Here is a 15,891-nt window from a genome sequence, read left to right as displayed (position 1 = left end):
ATTTGACACATCTGTTAATATTTGTTCTACAGCAAAAGTAAGAGGCCATGTCTCCCTTACTGGGACCGACAAGCTAGAACACCATACATGCAATATGCTCTGTATAGTGTGTAGCATATACAAAGCATAAAAAAAATGTATTAGCACATAATCAAAGTACACACTGCAATATCTTGTGTTAAAGTTGAAATAAATCTTTTTTTGGACCTTTTCTCTGCTATCTCCTTGGCAACAGAGGGCACAGGCCTTTCCTCATCCACCCAGTGAGGCAGGATGTATCCCATGGGGCCACTGGCCTTGTCAAATTGGATGTGGAAGTCGTTGGAGTGGATTTCAGGACAGTCTGTGACTTTAAAAACTGATTTAAAGCCAATGCCTTTCTGCCCTGTATATATATAAAAAAGAGATAATGTATTAAATGGAGGAACAAAAAAAGAAAATGAGATAATCTTGAAGACAAACTAAAGCTGAAAACACTGCAATAGAAACCACATTTTTCTTCACTGTGTTTAAGTTCAAAGGATGCATAGTTTCTTACTATAAGCACTAGCGTTGCAACAGATTATAAACCTTACGAATTGGATTGTGTCATTGGTTTGGCCACGGATCAGATTATTTTTCAGCTTGGCAGAAAAAAAGAAAAAATAGACAAAAATTATTTTGCTTTCCATTTATTACTTGCATGATATAGAGTAGATTCATAAGCAAGAAAATCTTATACCCTTTATTATCTTAAATAAAAAACAACAATCGAGTTGTCTAGTGTTTACACACGAGTTTAAAATACCATATGAGGTATAAAAAACGTTAAAGTATTTGGAATTATGTTTTTTTTTACTTTATTTGATGATGGTATTGTTTCATTTAATGTTGTGTACTAAGCATCTTCCCTTGAAAACAATTAAATTAATAAAAGATTATACTACTAATAATAATGATAAAATATAATTACTTATAATAACCAATGATGAAAGAATTATGAAAGAAAGAACTAATTTTACTGGGCCACAGAATGCATTCTAGTACAGTTATTTTTTATTATTTTATATTATTATTATTATTATGCCCGTTTTTTCTTTTTAATCGAAGTGAGCCGGTGTTCACAGTTGTATTAGGGATTTTTTTTATGGCAAGGCTGTCCTGCACAAAGCAAACAATCAAGTGTTAGTGAAAATATAGTTCATACAGTGTGCTGAACACCATAGGAAGCAATGTAAGGAACATAGATAAACTGCACCACTAATAAACACTTCAAAACATTATAGTTTAGAGTTGCAATAGTAACACTGTGGTTTAGGCATGAAATGTACACAAGAAAAAAAAAACAATACTTGACTTTTGTTATTCTTACTAGTAGACATACATTACTACATACAACATAACATTTAAGCCATGTTTACAAGTGTATTAAGAGGCTGACCCCATGATGACCCTCTTGACCTTAATGACAAGAAATGTGTAAAGCTAAAACAAACCCTGGCAGTGCTTTTTGTATGCTGTCTAGAAGAAGTTTGATGTGAATTAGTAAGATTGTATATTAATTACCCACCGGACGTGGCAGTGGCATGGATCTTACCTATGTAGCCACAGGTGTGTTTTCCCTTGGTGCTCTTTCCCACGTCGCAGATAGCTCGCACATTCTTCTCCTCAAAGCCGCTCTCGTTGTTCAGGATAGTGATGCAATCTTTCTGGACTACAAAGGCCAAAGCAGGCTTCTCCTTTTGATCTGGTGGGTAGCTGTTATCGTCAGCATTCTGTGCAAAGATAACACACAATAGGAAAGGATTGGTTACCATACAGATCACACCAAATTTATTTGATACCTTGAATTATCATACAAAAGTAGATTTAAGCTTAATGACTAAATAATAACTGGACCCATTATAGTTTGCATACTGCCCGAACCGCTCTACAGATGATGCCATCTCTCATCTCCTTACTCAGAAGGGGAATTATGTTAAAATGCTCTTCATTGAGTACAGATCAGTATTTAATACCATAATTCCCTCCAAACTCACCACCAATTTGGAACACTTGGTACTCAGCTCATCTACAGTACGTGTCAGTGGATCTCCAATTCCCTAACTGGTAGACCACAGGCAGTAAGGATGGGCGGACATGTCTCAGCCTCCCTCACTCTCAGCACTGGAGCCCCCCAGGGTTGTTCTCTGAGCCCCCTGCTGTACTCTTTGTACACGTACGACTGCATGTCCACTACCAACTCTACCACTGTCATCAAGTTTGCTGACGACACCGTAGTGGTGGGCCTGATCACAAACAACGATGAGACGGCCTACCTGAAGAAGATCGGATCTCTAAAGAAATGGTGCCAGAGGAACAATCTCCTCCTAAACGTCAGCAAGATAGTGGACTTTAGTACAAAGCAGGAGCGGAACTACCAAACCCCCGTCATCAACAAGAGCCCAGTGGAGAAAGTGAACAGCTTCAGATACCTCGGTGTTCACATCACGCAGGATCTGTCATGGTCCTGTCACATCAACACCGTAGTAAAAAAGGCCCGACAGTGTCTCTACCACCTCAGGTGCTTGAGAGACTTTAGACTGCCCTCCAAGGTGCTCAGGAACTTTTACTCCTGTACCATAGAAAGCATACTGACGGGCAAGTGGTGCTGGACCAAGGCCAGAAAGATCGCGAAGGACCTCAGCCACTCCAGCAATAGACTGTTCTCTCTGTTGCGGACTGGAAAGCGATTCCGCTCACTAAAGGCCAACACAGAGAGACTGAGGAGGAGCTTCTTCCCGCAGGCTATAAGGTCTCTCAGCTACAACATCACACAGGACTAATAAAATTTTTAAAACATCCACAATCATGACATTGGTTCTCGCACTCATCCTGGACACTCATGGACACTTATAGACACATTCATGCACACTTCATATTTATGTTTCATTCTTGGATCATGCACACAAGTCACTGGAATAATAAGTCACTGGAATAATAAGTCACTTTCATGCATATTTGCACACCCCCCAGTCATTTTTTCTTTATTTACACAAAAAGTTTAATTTGTTTCTATATTTCTATTGCACAAAATATTCTTATTTTTATTTGTACAGAAATATTTTTACACTCTAATATTTATTTATACATTTTTATATTTTTACCTAGCTAAATTTGATTTTTTATTTAATTCTTTCTACTGTATTGCTTTTTATATTCATATTTAATTCCTATAAATAAGCTTTTACTTTCAAGGTCACTGGTAGTCGTGTAAACATTTCACTGTATATCGTACTGTGTATGACTGTGTATGTGACAAAATTTTAATTTAAATTTTGATTTGATTTCACTTATTTCCAGTGAGAGAAAACATTCTATCCTGCTCTCATGTCACAGTCTTCCACAACACTGATGTTCAAAAAGTCAAACCTGAATGAGCTCCAGGACAAAGTGTGTGTCTTTGCTGTACAGTTCAGTGGAGAGGCGCTCAAGACTGCGGCCGAGCCTCGCCTGCTGCTTCTTCATCAGGTTCTGACCCGCTTCGTTCAGCTCTACTCCTATACCAAACTCATTTTTCCTACAGGCAACAACAAACAGAGAGAATCAGCAAAGACTTTCATTAAGAAGAAGGTAAAATATTATGATATTTCCTTAAATTACTGTCTGTTCTCTGCTGACTGTAACAGCTTTGATGATGAAATATTGAAAACACAGACGGCAAGAGAAATTTTTTGTTAATAAATGAAAAACTGACAAAGTAAAACAGATTTTGTAACTTGGGAAATTTCTGTAAAAAACATATTTGCACTTACTAAGATTTTTTTTTTCTTTCAGTTTTGCTGATTTTTTTATTAAAGAAAAGCCTTATTGCAAAAATACTAAACATGAAATGTGTATATACAGTACAGTATAAACTAATAAATGAGAAGGGTTTTAATTAGTTTTTATGCTGCTTGAGATTCAATTTAAATAACAAGAGATTTATAAAAATAAGAGAATAAGAGCATTTTTTTTAAATATAAAACATATTTGTATTTTTTTTTATTATTCTATATGTTAATACAAGTTTCCAAAGTGTCTGATTTGATTTGATAAGGAAATTTCATTTCTTTCTACACAGCATCAACAGACAGAAATTCTAAATGACCATGATGGAAAAGTAGGGGACTCTTTTATGCTGAAATTTTTATTTTTATTTTTAATATGTTAATTGCAATGACTACATGTAAAAACTTAAACCAGTTGTATTTCTGTATTTGTACGAATAATGTAAAATGTAACAATGTTTGTAAGGAAACTGAGCGATCCATCAAAATGTTCCAACCTGATGTCCTCGACAATGGCCCTCTGCTGGCTAAGCTCCTCACTAACGGGCTCGTTCTCATCTGCCTGTGGTGCTTCAGGAGACTCTTCCATCCTGTCATCCTCATCATTCTCCTCTTTACTGCCAATACTGCTGTTAACCTCCTCGCTCTTCTCTGATGCCAGTTCAAAGAGATCTTCATCATCTCCATCATCCTCAACATCATTCTCGACACCGTTCCTAGAGCTGTCATTAATATCTGCGAGTACACACAGCAAATGTTTCAACACTACTTTCCTGATGTAAATAATGTGATGTGATGTGATGTACGTGGAGCAAAGCTCACCCTGCTGAGAGGCTTTGGAACTGGAAACGGACTCTTCGAACAAATCCTCACCGTCAGCCAGACTTATCACAGAGGACACGTCGCTCATGGAGTCAGCCGGCAGGTCCTGCAGGAAAGTAAGTAACACTCTCAAATCATTCTCATAATATAGTATAGACAGAATACAGCTTGTAAAATTAAAATGTACGCTTGGTGAAATCTGAAGATGTTGTTGAATCATTTATTACAGCACCGAGAGTAGTGCTGGTGCCAGGTAAGACACAAAATTGATATTAATGTCCTTTTTTGAATATGTTACCATTATTATAGAAACTAATAATTTGACTTTTACAACAGACTCTCACATAATATAAGATTTTAGTTCAAAACTAGCACTTCCTTAAAGTTTCCCAAAACTCAAACTTAGAAACCTCTCATGTATTACAAAAATTAAAAGACTTTCTTAGCAACATTATAAACATGATCCCATATAGATAAAGTATATAACAAATACATAAACATATTACATGGAATAAATCCTATATTACAAATATATTAAATATATGCAAAATATAAACAGGTATTCAAATCAAATCGGGACTTATGATTACATTTCTCGTGAATTAAAGTGAGCAGTGAGAGACTTTTAGCTGCAGGAAAACTTTTGAAATGGTTTATTTAGAATGTTTTAAAGAAGGCCGTTTGTCTGTGAATGATGTTCCCGGCCAGGATCACAGGAACATTCAGCAAGCGAAATGCCTGATCCTTGAAAATTGATGGATCAATCATTTAAGAACACTACTTGCACATTACAGGAACTCGGCTGGGAATTATTGCCACATCCCATATACAGTCCTGAACTCGCTAAAGTCATTTCCACATGTTTGGGCCATTAAAAAAGCTCCTGGGAGGCCAGCGTTTCAGACGTGAAGCAGGAAGTTCAGTCATGGCTCCAGCTAATGGAGAAAAAGTTCTACCTTGACAGTAGAAACTACCAAGCACAAGTGAAATTCTAGGTTAAGGGATTACTGTAGCAGAAGATTATATAGAGAAATAAAGGTTGTTTTTCCCCTTATAACTGTGTTCTGTTATTCTGCATAATCAAAAGTCCTGGTTTGGCTTGAACACCTCTCATGCATAACAAACATTAATATTGCACATTTCTATAAATAAAAAAATACAAACTGCTGTGCTATAGACAGTGAGGTTTTGATTATTTTCCTATAACAGCACTATGCATTATGATTAATTCCATACATACATAAACACTAACTTAATTTTAAGAACTTTTGGCAAAACATTTTTAGAGTATTCCAAATAATTCCATTGGTAATAATCAAGCAACATCATACTATACCACCCTATAAATTTCCTCAAACCTGTAAGGCCAGCTCAGGTGTTGGGGGTAAGATGAGTTTGGTGTGGAAGTCCTTCACCCACTCAGTGATGCCCAGTAGGATGCCCAACTGATGGAGCTTGTTAAGGTATCTTGTCTCTGATTTGGCTGCTTCCAGGAGGACGGATTTAGACTTGGCCTGGCCAAGCACTCTCGAGAGAGGCTCCAAAAACACCTACAAATTCATCAAATTATTATAATGATTTCGGTTTAAGACGAACAATAGTAATTAGGGTCTCAACAAGGAAAGATGGTGATTCCTCATACTTTTATAATAGGTATAAAAAGCTTCGGTCTTTGATTTATGGTGAAAGTTGTTTTGAGAACAATGTTTATTTACATACCCATATGTGTTTATCATGGATAACATTTATTCATTTGAGTTACAATTGATCTGGCAAGGCATGTTTATGGAAACCCTTTCAACACTTTTAAACAGTATATGATAACTCAGCACTACACCTGTTGCAGCAGCTCTCTGCAGATTCTCGTAGGCATCCGGATTACACACTCAAGCACAAACTTGGCAACGATGTTGAAAGAGCGTCCATCTTCGCTGAGGGATGGATCTGAGTAAAAGTAAGCAGATCCGAAAGTTACTTCCTATTAAAGTTGATGCTTCCTTTCACTGTGTATGGGAGTGGGGAATGATTCAAAAAGAAATCAAGGAGAAAAAGACGAATAGCAACAGCTTTGTGTGTTCATGCTTACTTAAAAAAATAATACTAATTAATACTTTGAATTTTACACTCACTGAACACACATTTACATACACCTACTAATTCATTAAAGTGTCTAATCAGCCAATCGCCGTATGGCAGCAATGCAAAGCATAAAACAATGCGGCTATGGACGAGCAGCTTCAGGGAATGTTCACATCAAAAATGTGATCTCAGATTTCGGCATGACTGTTGGTGCCAGACAGGCTGGTTTGAGTATTTTTATAACTGCTGATATTCTGAGATTTTCACGCTTAACTGTCTCTAGAGTTTACTCAAAATAGTGCAGGGAGAAAAGAGCTTTAGTTCTGTGGAAGGAAGCATGTTGTTGATGAGAGAGGTCAACAGAGACAGATGAGCTACGACAGCAGACCATGACAGGGTCAACTTCTGTCATCCTAGAACAGAAAGCTGAGGCTGCAGTGCACCAAAACTGGTCAGTTAAAGAATTGAAAAATGCAGCTCTGGTCTGATGAGTCTTGAGTTCTCCTGAGGCACACACATGTTAGGATCAGAATTTGGCATCAAGAGCCCAAGTACGTAGACCCAACCAGCTTGTGTCATCAGTCCAGAATGTTTGGGATGTGGAAGGTGTAATGGTGTGGGGAATGTTCTTTTGCACAGTTTAGGTGTGGTAACTCTAACTATGGTTAGTTAGAGTGGTAACTATGTCACAAAGCAAAAATCATGTTGTCCAGTGGTTAGTGTGATCCTAATGTATCTAATGCACTGCAGTGGCTGAACTGCTTTATTGGAAGCTTTCCCTTTTAAGGAATTTTGTAGAAATCAGCTGATTATATTTGTATTATTTATAGGCTATTACCTTTTATCAAGATATATGAAAGTATGAAGAAACATAGCATTACTGAAATTTTATTTAAAAAACACTTATTATACAAAATTCACTTTTTAGTAATTTTTAGACCTTCGTAGCTTATGCAAGCATTCTTGATGACCCTGTGCTTCCTTTCATGGCCACAATTTACCATCTACCAATGGCTACTTCCAGTATGACAATGGCCCATGTCACAAAGCAAAAGACATGTTCTTCAGTGTCCTTCCCAGTCACCAGATATGAACTACTGTATTGGGATGCGGATAAATGGAATATTCTTAGCATAAAAGTGGGCATGAAAAATCTGCAATAACTGCATGAGGGGGTCATATTAACATGAACCAAAATCCCAAAGGAATGCTTCCAACATCTTGTGGTTTAGAGAACAAAGGGAGGCCCTAACTAGTATTAGTAGTGTTACCTATATAATGCTCAGTAAGCACATTTCTCAAACAAGATCACAGAATTCATCATAATTAAAATTCCTAAAACTTTAAGTTGTTTTCTTATTATTAAGCTGGTAATAATAACTATGTTTATTATTATATAAGCATGCTTGTTTTAATGTTAGCATTTCTACATTAACTATTTACACAGGAACCAATGTGGCAGATATAACACATATTTTTAAAGCTTGGTGTTATCCTGATTCATATGATCATGTTTTCTGTTAGACTTTTTTTTTTTTTTTAAGATTTACAAAATTATTGAGGCTTCTTGGCTTCTATTAATATCAAGACAGAGAAAAAACATGATTATGGTGATGAGGTGTCTTATTGATATGTCATAAAATAAAATGTGAGGCGGTATTCCATTACCCTATTGTGAATATTTCCTATAACATATTTATTTGCTATTATTCTTTAAAAAAATTATAAATCTTCTGACTGAGTAAATAATCAGTAGGTTTAGTTGTTGATTGAATCAACTAAACCTACTGTTGATTAAATGCTAAGTAAGAGTATCAGACAGTACGGCCTACAATACCTTCTTGGGCAGCTTCTGCTGCTAGCGTGCTCTGCATGTGATTGGCCAGCAGTGCTGTGGGTGTGTTTAAAATCCCATCAGCTACCACAATGGACACCAGGTGACCGGCAGATGCTGCAGGGTCGAGGTCTTGGGTGGCTTTAGCGAATAATTGAGCGCCTGTGATAGATGTGATCCTCAACAGCACTCCAGGAGACACCTCCAAAGCCAGCAGGTCTGTGTTACCTGTTTTAAAGAGTCATTATTGAAGAACTGACACATGCCATTTGATCAGGCTTTTGTTTGTGTTGGTATGCAATGTTATTACCCAAAAACCTCAGGAAATCACAATTTTCTAACAAACTCATTTTATCCTTTACTGATGTGTGTTTTTAAAATGGCTTGATTCCAGAGTGCATATTTGCAGCCAGGCAGCCTTGACAAGACTAGATAGCAGACTAAATAAAAACATCTCCATGGTGTTTTGGAAAACCAGATTTCAAGTGGGATACAAATGTCTCAGAGTGTTGGAGATGTCTTTGGATATGTTTTAGTATTTGTTACCGCCCCTTTTTCTGCTTTAATGAAAGTATGCACTGAAGCTGGCATGGACTTCACGAGTTTGTGCAAAACCATATGAACCTTTTTAAATTAAATCAAGGGTGTGTCATCTGAAGACAGGCTTCAATAAAAGAGATTATGCATGAGGAAAGTTTGAGCTTTTTTTGCAAAGTAATTTATCTATTTATCATCTATCTATCTAAACTGTTATGTCAGATCACCATACAAAATGCAGTGATATCATTGTCTGCCATTGTCATGTGGAGAACTTCTGTTTCTCATGTCTACAACTAAGAACTAAGGACTAAGAGAAATTAACAGACACATGTAATAAAAAGTATTGTTACAGATCGGCAGGCTCTCGCTCGTGTAGCTGTGGTGACGTACTGCAATGTTTGTCAATGAAGTGTTTGAGAGGTCCATGATTGGGTTGAAACACCAGCTCCCACTGGCTCCATTCAGCCAAATCTTCCAGCAATGGAGCAGACAGGAGACTCGCCACTGCCTGCTTCTGGCTCACGTGCCCCAGCAAGCCAACTGTCTCCATGTCCCTGAGACACACACAAATTAGACATTTTTGTGGACTAGCAAACATTTTCTTGGTTAATAATTTCTATCACCGTAACTTATCATCAGCATTTTTACCACACTAATTCATAACTTATATGACGTTTGGCCGATCCTGACGTTCTGACTGTTTTGGTCTAAGTTACTGCAATTTGATATACAGATTACACATCGATTACATGCACAAATTTAAAATGAAAAAATTACAAAAAAGAGTAAAACTTTAATTTCTTATTCATAACTTATAAGTATGCAATCAATTACTTAGGAGAAATAAAACAATCCATGAAATAAAGTCAAAAGTAATGAAACTATATAACATGCGGAAAAGTTTGTGTGCTCCTTTTGTATCTAATGCACTGCAGTGGCTGAGCTGCATTATTGGAAGCTTGAGCTTTCTTTTTTTAATAAGTTTTATAAAAATCTTTACATGTAAATAAGCTGATTACGTCTCTATAATTTACAGAATACATGAATGAAGAAAAACAGCATTACTGAAATTATATTAAAAGACACTTATTGTGCAAAATTCACTTTTTAGTCATTTTTAGCCATTCAGATAGGCCAAAAGAGAGCGAAAGACAGAGAGAGAGAACATGAGAAAAAACATAGAGAGAGAAAATGGAGTCTCACTCTGGCTCTTTAGGGATAAGAGGGCATTCATAGCGTATGACACTGGAAGAGGCCCCGTCACACAGCTCCTTCTGGCGTTTGGCAAAGTCTGCCAGCGTGTGAAGTTTTCCGTAGCCCAGCTCTCGACTGTCCTGAACCCTGTAGTGACTCCTGAGTGCAGCCTCAATAAATGGCAGCTGCTCAAAAAAACAATGATACAGAATTAACAACTGTAGGTTAAACCAAACAAAACTTAAAACATAATATATACTTTTATATCTGAAAAAAGATTAGATCAAGGTGCATTTACTGGCAAACAAAAGCTTTTATTTACAGTCAAAAACATGTTTTCTCTGACTTTAATTTTCTATGAGGAGGATTATTTCGATTCATTCTTCAGTCATACTGTGGTCAGTAAAAATTAACAATATATAATAGCCTGATGATGCTGGATGCATGGGGTATAAATAATTAGGATTTTTTACTTAAAGAAACAGTATGAAACTTTCTGAACTTGGATCAAGTATTTTATTCTATTTCTATAATGTTTTAGCAAAGAATATTGACTTAAGGCAGCTTTAATACAGATTCAAATAAGAATTTAAAATATGGGCTTTTTTCATAATATAGAATTTTTCTCAGATTTCTACACTTATATTTACATGAATTTATTTTCCAATTTTTTGCTAAGTTCTATTTTTATTCTCTTACTAATAATAATTAGGATGAATATGAAGTTATATTGTGTTAAACAACATAGTATTGATATCAAATGCAAAGTCAACAGGAAATCCATCACTTACTGTAGTACTGAGTAGTGCATAATCAGTACATAACCAGACGTGAGCCGAGGACTTACCCGTGAAGGATCTATTTCTCCACATTGCTTAATAAACTCGTACACATCTTGCTTGTTGGGTCTGAAACCAGAAGCTTGAGTATCGTGGTTGCCAATAGCCACAGCGCCTCCTGCAGCGTCCTGCAGAATCTGCACACAGACACAGATTGGGTTAATAATTACCGGACATCACAGTGCCTCTTGTTTCTCTAACAGGTATCTTAAGCAATGCTCTGGACTGACCTGCATATTTTTGACCAGGAATTCAAGGAAGGAGCCCTGATGTAGCTGGCCAAACTCCTTGAACTTAAAATGGTCAGCCATTTTTTTCTCCAGCCGGCCGAGATATGGCAGAGTCACCGTGCCCATGACGCTGGAAACACAGTCTTTGAAGTATTGCTTCACAGCATCTGCATTAACATATTTCCAAAGCAAAGTTAGTTGTTTAGTTAAAAGTTAGATGCATATGTATATCACATCTATCCAATAATGGAAACTTCAAAGCACTTTTGTAAATCGCTCTGGATAAGAGCATCTGCTAAATTTCTAAATGTAAATGTAAAATGTATTTAATAATGAATTAAAATAAAATACAAAGTTATATACTGATTATGAGACAAAGTTATATACTGATTATGAGACAAAGTTATATACTGATTATGAGACAAAGTTATATACTGATTATGACTAAGTGATAGAAATCTTTTCCTTAACTAAAATTAAAGATAGCTACCTTCAGTGGGGGGCATCTCAGTAGATTTCTTCCCAAATGCTTTAAGTTCCGAGGCTTGTTTTTGGGATTTCTCTTTTGGAGCTAGGTCGTTTGGGATGGCCAGCGAGCCGCCGCATATAGCCAGGTGAAACAAGGTCCGAGCCAGCCTGTCTCCCGATACGCACATGAGGAAGTCCTGAACTCGCTGCAAATGCACACACAGATTATTGCACTCATTGCTCGGATATAACTGACATATATTCCTACCTTGTAATATAATAAATATTCACTCCCTTGAACTTTGCAAACTTTGTATTTTTGCAGCCTGGAATTTTAATACCCTATAATATTAAAGTGATGGTGCAACAACGTGCCCAAACAAACAGCATGACAGCAAACAATGACATATTAAACCAAGTCCAAGCCAAAGTCTAACTGTAATTTGGTTATAAAAATATCCTGGAGAACACCATTAAATCCATTATTAAAATGGAACAAATATGGCACAATTATGTTCAAGAGGGCTGAAACCTTATGCAACACAGTGTATATAATTATAGACAGCAAGCCATTTGTCGTTCATATCTAACTCAGCCATCAGTAGCAAAAAGACACTGGCAAGACATTGTTTGGGTGATGGATCATTCTTATCAAATTATTATCAATGTGACACTGTAATACTGACCTCAACTATACTGTTTTTCTTGCCATGGCAACTGAAAATCTCATTTATAATTGTATTCATTTATTATTGTATTGACCAGAAACATTTCATATCAGCCAAAACTATTCAAAGGTCAAACAGGTCCTTATAAATAGAGCAATTAAAACATTATAAAGCACACCACAGGAAGACACTGGAACATCACACCAATTTGCCATTTGTAGAGCTTTAAGAAATCAGGGTATGTTTCAGAGTGACCTGGTGGAGGAACACACGCCATATGCGGTTCCCCTGACTTAAAATCGAGAAAAGAAAAATCTTCATTGAAATAACATTTTAGTCAATATTAAAATTAACTACAGATTAAAAAAACAGGGTGTGTGTCTAAACCTAAACCTGTTCACCTTGGTCATCCTTGGATTAAAGACGCCTGAAGAGTTGGTGAAGATCTCGAGGACGGCCTCAGCGGCAGTCATGCCGGCATATTTCTTCCTGAGCTCCAGGCTGCCAGAGGAAGAGTAAAGCGGCATGCCCTGGGCGGGCTCTAGTAAACTCTTTTTAATCTTCCACAGCCTGTTTTCCACCTCCTCCTCGATCTCCTTCTGAATGGTCTCTCTGGCTCTCTCCATGCAACCACTCTCACACCCGTATGCCTTGGACAATGTCTGAAAGACAAACAGGATGAAGGATGTTGACACTGGACACAGAATTTGGAATTTTAAGTGCTAATTGTGCACTGCCTCAACGCTTTACCGAGATGGGCAGCCCAACACTCTGGATCCGGATTCCAAGTGCATACGGCGAATCACAGCTGTACTGGTCTGCGAGGTACTGCATAAACTCGGCGAGGTCTACCTTAGACTTGTTTTGCTTTCTTCTGAAGTTACGAAGGTTCTACAGAAAGATTAAGCAAAAAAAAAATTATCAAATGTGATTGTCTTTTTTTTTTTTTTTGCTCCAGACTGGCAGTATGCACATATACACATAAATGAAAACAAATATAATGCATATGATAAAGGTTCTGACCCGGAGAAGATCCACTGTCTCGATCTGGCGTATATCATCATCTTTGGTGATGCTGTCTATTTTAAAGAGCCGATGAATAAGTGGGATTTTACAAAGAGGGCCCAGGTGGAGCTCCTCAAATCGCTTCTTGTTCTTGATGCTGGCAAAAGCTTGACCCAGCTCATAGAGGGTGCACATGGAACAGATCGCCTCTATCGACTGCCAGTGTGTGGATAAAATACAATAAGGTCAAACACAACAAGCCACAATTAGTAGAACTAAATAATACCAACATACATTATCATTCAGTTTTTTCTTAGAAACCTATGGGAATTGTTCCATGTTTGCTATCCATATCCAAGGTTTTTGGTAAAGACTAAGGGTTTAATCTATATGAAGAAGGTGAAAATAGTATATAGAGCTAGTGTAAATATCTGGAAACAGTAAGAAAATAATTAAATAAAAATATATAATAATGTTATACAGAAAATGTTAAATGAAAAACGTGCTTTAAATTATATTCTATTATATCATATTATATTATATGATTAGCTCTCTCTTTAACACTTGCTTAAAAAAAAATCAATCTGTATCATATATATTATTTTATATGATTTGCGTGCATCAGGGAGCTGCTATCAATGTATGTAACGTCTGTACTAGCAATATAAGAAACCAAATAAACGAAGTCTTTGCCAGCCACGTTCGTCGCCCTGCATGTTAACACCGCTCACATTCAATTTATTTAATTGCAAACTGATCCGTTCACTGTTCACCAAAAACTAATTGCATTTATTGAAATTTATTTAACAGATTAAAAAAAAAATTATAAAAAAAAGGCCTGTCATTTTGCCATGGAGTCCCACCATGCCTGTACTGTTATAAAAGAAACTCTAATGTGTAAAAGACCTAAACACACACTGCAGGTAGATTATTTATGCTTCTCACCTGAATGAAGAGATTGAGCTCTTTAACGGTGCGCTCAAGCTCCTTTAAAGCAGGCAGCTGCCAATAAGATCTGATTCCCAGTGCACTCAAAGACGGCACTTGCATAAGCATGCACACCTTGCCTATTACCTAGAAAACAAAAACACTATTAAAAAAACACCCTGTCACAAATGAAAAACATGATTCCAAACCAGATTTATGAAGACACAAACCCTCTCCACTGTAACGTGTTCCCCCTCTGTGGAGATGTCTCGGATGGCGTCTTCAACGAGGCTGTTCAGATCATCTAAACTCGGTCTTTTCTTGTACCTATCCACAGATTCTTTCTTCTCGCTTGCCACCACCAACGCCTCTGTGGCACGAACGTTAGCGCCATGCACCTCCCTCAGTTGAGCATGGTGGGCTTCACGGAACACCAGGCTGCTTCCTTCCTGGCCATCTCTTATTCTTCTCTCTTCAGCTCTGGAAGGTCTGGTACTGAGAGGTGGGAAGTCCATCAATGAGCTGAGATTGGAATCTGCAGCAGGTGAAGTAGCACTGAGCTGCCAGACAGGAGAGCCACTCTTGGAACGCAACTCATTTTCAGTCACCCTGTGTCTCACTGGAACATGCTGAGGGCTTCCGGCAGGTGTAGCGAGCACCTTTACTGATGCTGAAACAGCAAAGAAACATGTAAAGAATATAAGTTCAAAGTAATTTTTAACATTTTCACCATGGTCCTGCAATAAGATCACACTAATCAATTCCACTGTATACGGATTAAATAAAAAAGAAAAAAAAAAGTAAATTAACTTTAGTAATGTCAATTAGAAGCATGCAATTTCAATCACATTTGCAATAAAGCCACTGTGCATTGTTTCATTTTAAAACAGAATTATGCGGATATTACGTACTTGCAGGGGATACTGTCTTCTGTTCTGCGGTAACTTGTGCTTGGCCAAGTGTTGTCTGTTGTGTGTTGGTCTGCTTGTCATAGAGCGACATATACTGCCTCAGAGGCAATATAGACCCAAAATGTAGGAAGTAGCCATTCATCAGCTGTTCAATGGATGTTGCAGAAGCTGGGAAGACTTTGATAACCTCTTTAACCTTCTCAAGCAGCTCTTCTTGCGTCATCTCACCTTCCTTTCGCATTGCCACAGCACCAACGGATGTTGCAGTGCTGGTCATCATTGCAGGAGGGGTTTCATTTAGTGGTGCTGCTGGTGGTTCACGAGTAACCCTGTGCATCTTGTGAAAAATGCTCTCGTTTTCCACCAGCAAATCCTTTGACAGAGAATCAACAAAACTGGCGACTGAAGCAAAACCTAGGTTTGCAACAATCAGGTTTCGCTTGTAGCGAAAACTGTAGAAAACAGCTAACTTCTTGAGAGGGATGCCTTCTGGGTGCTCCTGAACCAATTCCACAACTTCCTGTGATATTTTGTCTTTGTCTAAATTTTGAAAAACATAAAACAGCAGGAAAAACTAAAAAAATGC

General features: G+C 37.4%; 1 protein-coding gene across 4 annotated transcripts in view; it reads right to left on the bottom strand.

Annotated features, from left to right (window-relative positions):
- wu:fj29h11 (uncharacterized) overlaps nt 1-15,891 on the bottom strand; it is a 42,446-nt gene that overhangs the window by 18,584 nt on the left and 7,971 nt on the right. For all 4 annotated transcript variants that reach the window (XM_053511687.1, XM_053511684.1, XM_053511686.1 and 1 more), the window contains 19 exons: nt 15,306-15,845; nt 14,625-15,064; nt 14,413-14,541; nt 13,486-13,683; nt 13,213-13,353; nt 12,864-13,124; nt 11,817-12,000; nt 11,327-11,493; nt 11,105-11,233; nt 10,267-10,442; nt 9,454-9,617; nt 8,527-8,751; nt 6,448-6,554; nt 5,969-6,160; nt 4,611-4,716; nt 4,286-4,523; nt 3,391-3,538; nt 1,577-1,754; nt 208-385 (listed from right to left, as the gene is read on the bottom strand). In XM_053511687.1, the coding sequence (XP_053367662.1) occupies nt 208-385; nt 1,577-1,754; nt 3,391-3,538; nt 4,286-4,523; nt 4,611-4,716; nt 5,969-6,160; nt 6,448-6,554; nt 8,527-8,751; nt 9,454-9,617; nt 10,267-10,442; nt 11,105-11,233; nt 11,327-11,493; nt 11,817-12,000; nt 12,864-13,124; nt 13,213-13,353; nt 13,486-13,683; nt 14,413-14,541; nt 14,625-15,064; nt 15,306-15,845 (3,901 nt within the window). The remainder of the gene's footprint in view (nt 1-207; nt 386-1,576; nt 1,755-3,390; nt 3,539-4,285; nt 4,524-4,610; nt 4,717-5,968; nt 6,161-6,447; nt 6,555-8,526; nt 8,752-9,453; nt 9,618-10,266; nt 10,443-11,104; nt 11,234-11,326; nt 11,494-11,816; nt 12,001-12,863; nt 13,125-13,212; nt 13,354-13,485; nt 13,684-14,412; nt 14,542-14,624; nt 15,065-15,305; nt 15,846-15,891) is intronic.

This window comes from Clarias gariepinus, chromosome 14 (genome assembly GCF_024256425.1).
Source record: "Clarias gariepinus isolate MV-2021 ecotype Netherlands chromosome 14, CGAR_prim_01v2, whole genome shotgun sequence".
In the NCBI taxonomy this organism is placed as follows: Eukaryota; Metazoa; Chordata; class Actinopteri; order Siluriformes; family Clariidae; genus Clarias; species Clarias gariepinus.
Note: the sequence above shows the minus strand (reverse complement) of the source record. Positions and strands in the feature narration are given on the sequence as shown.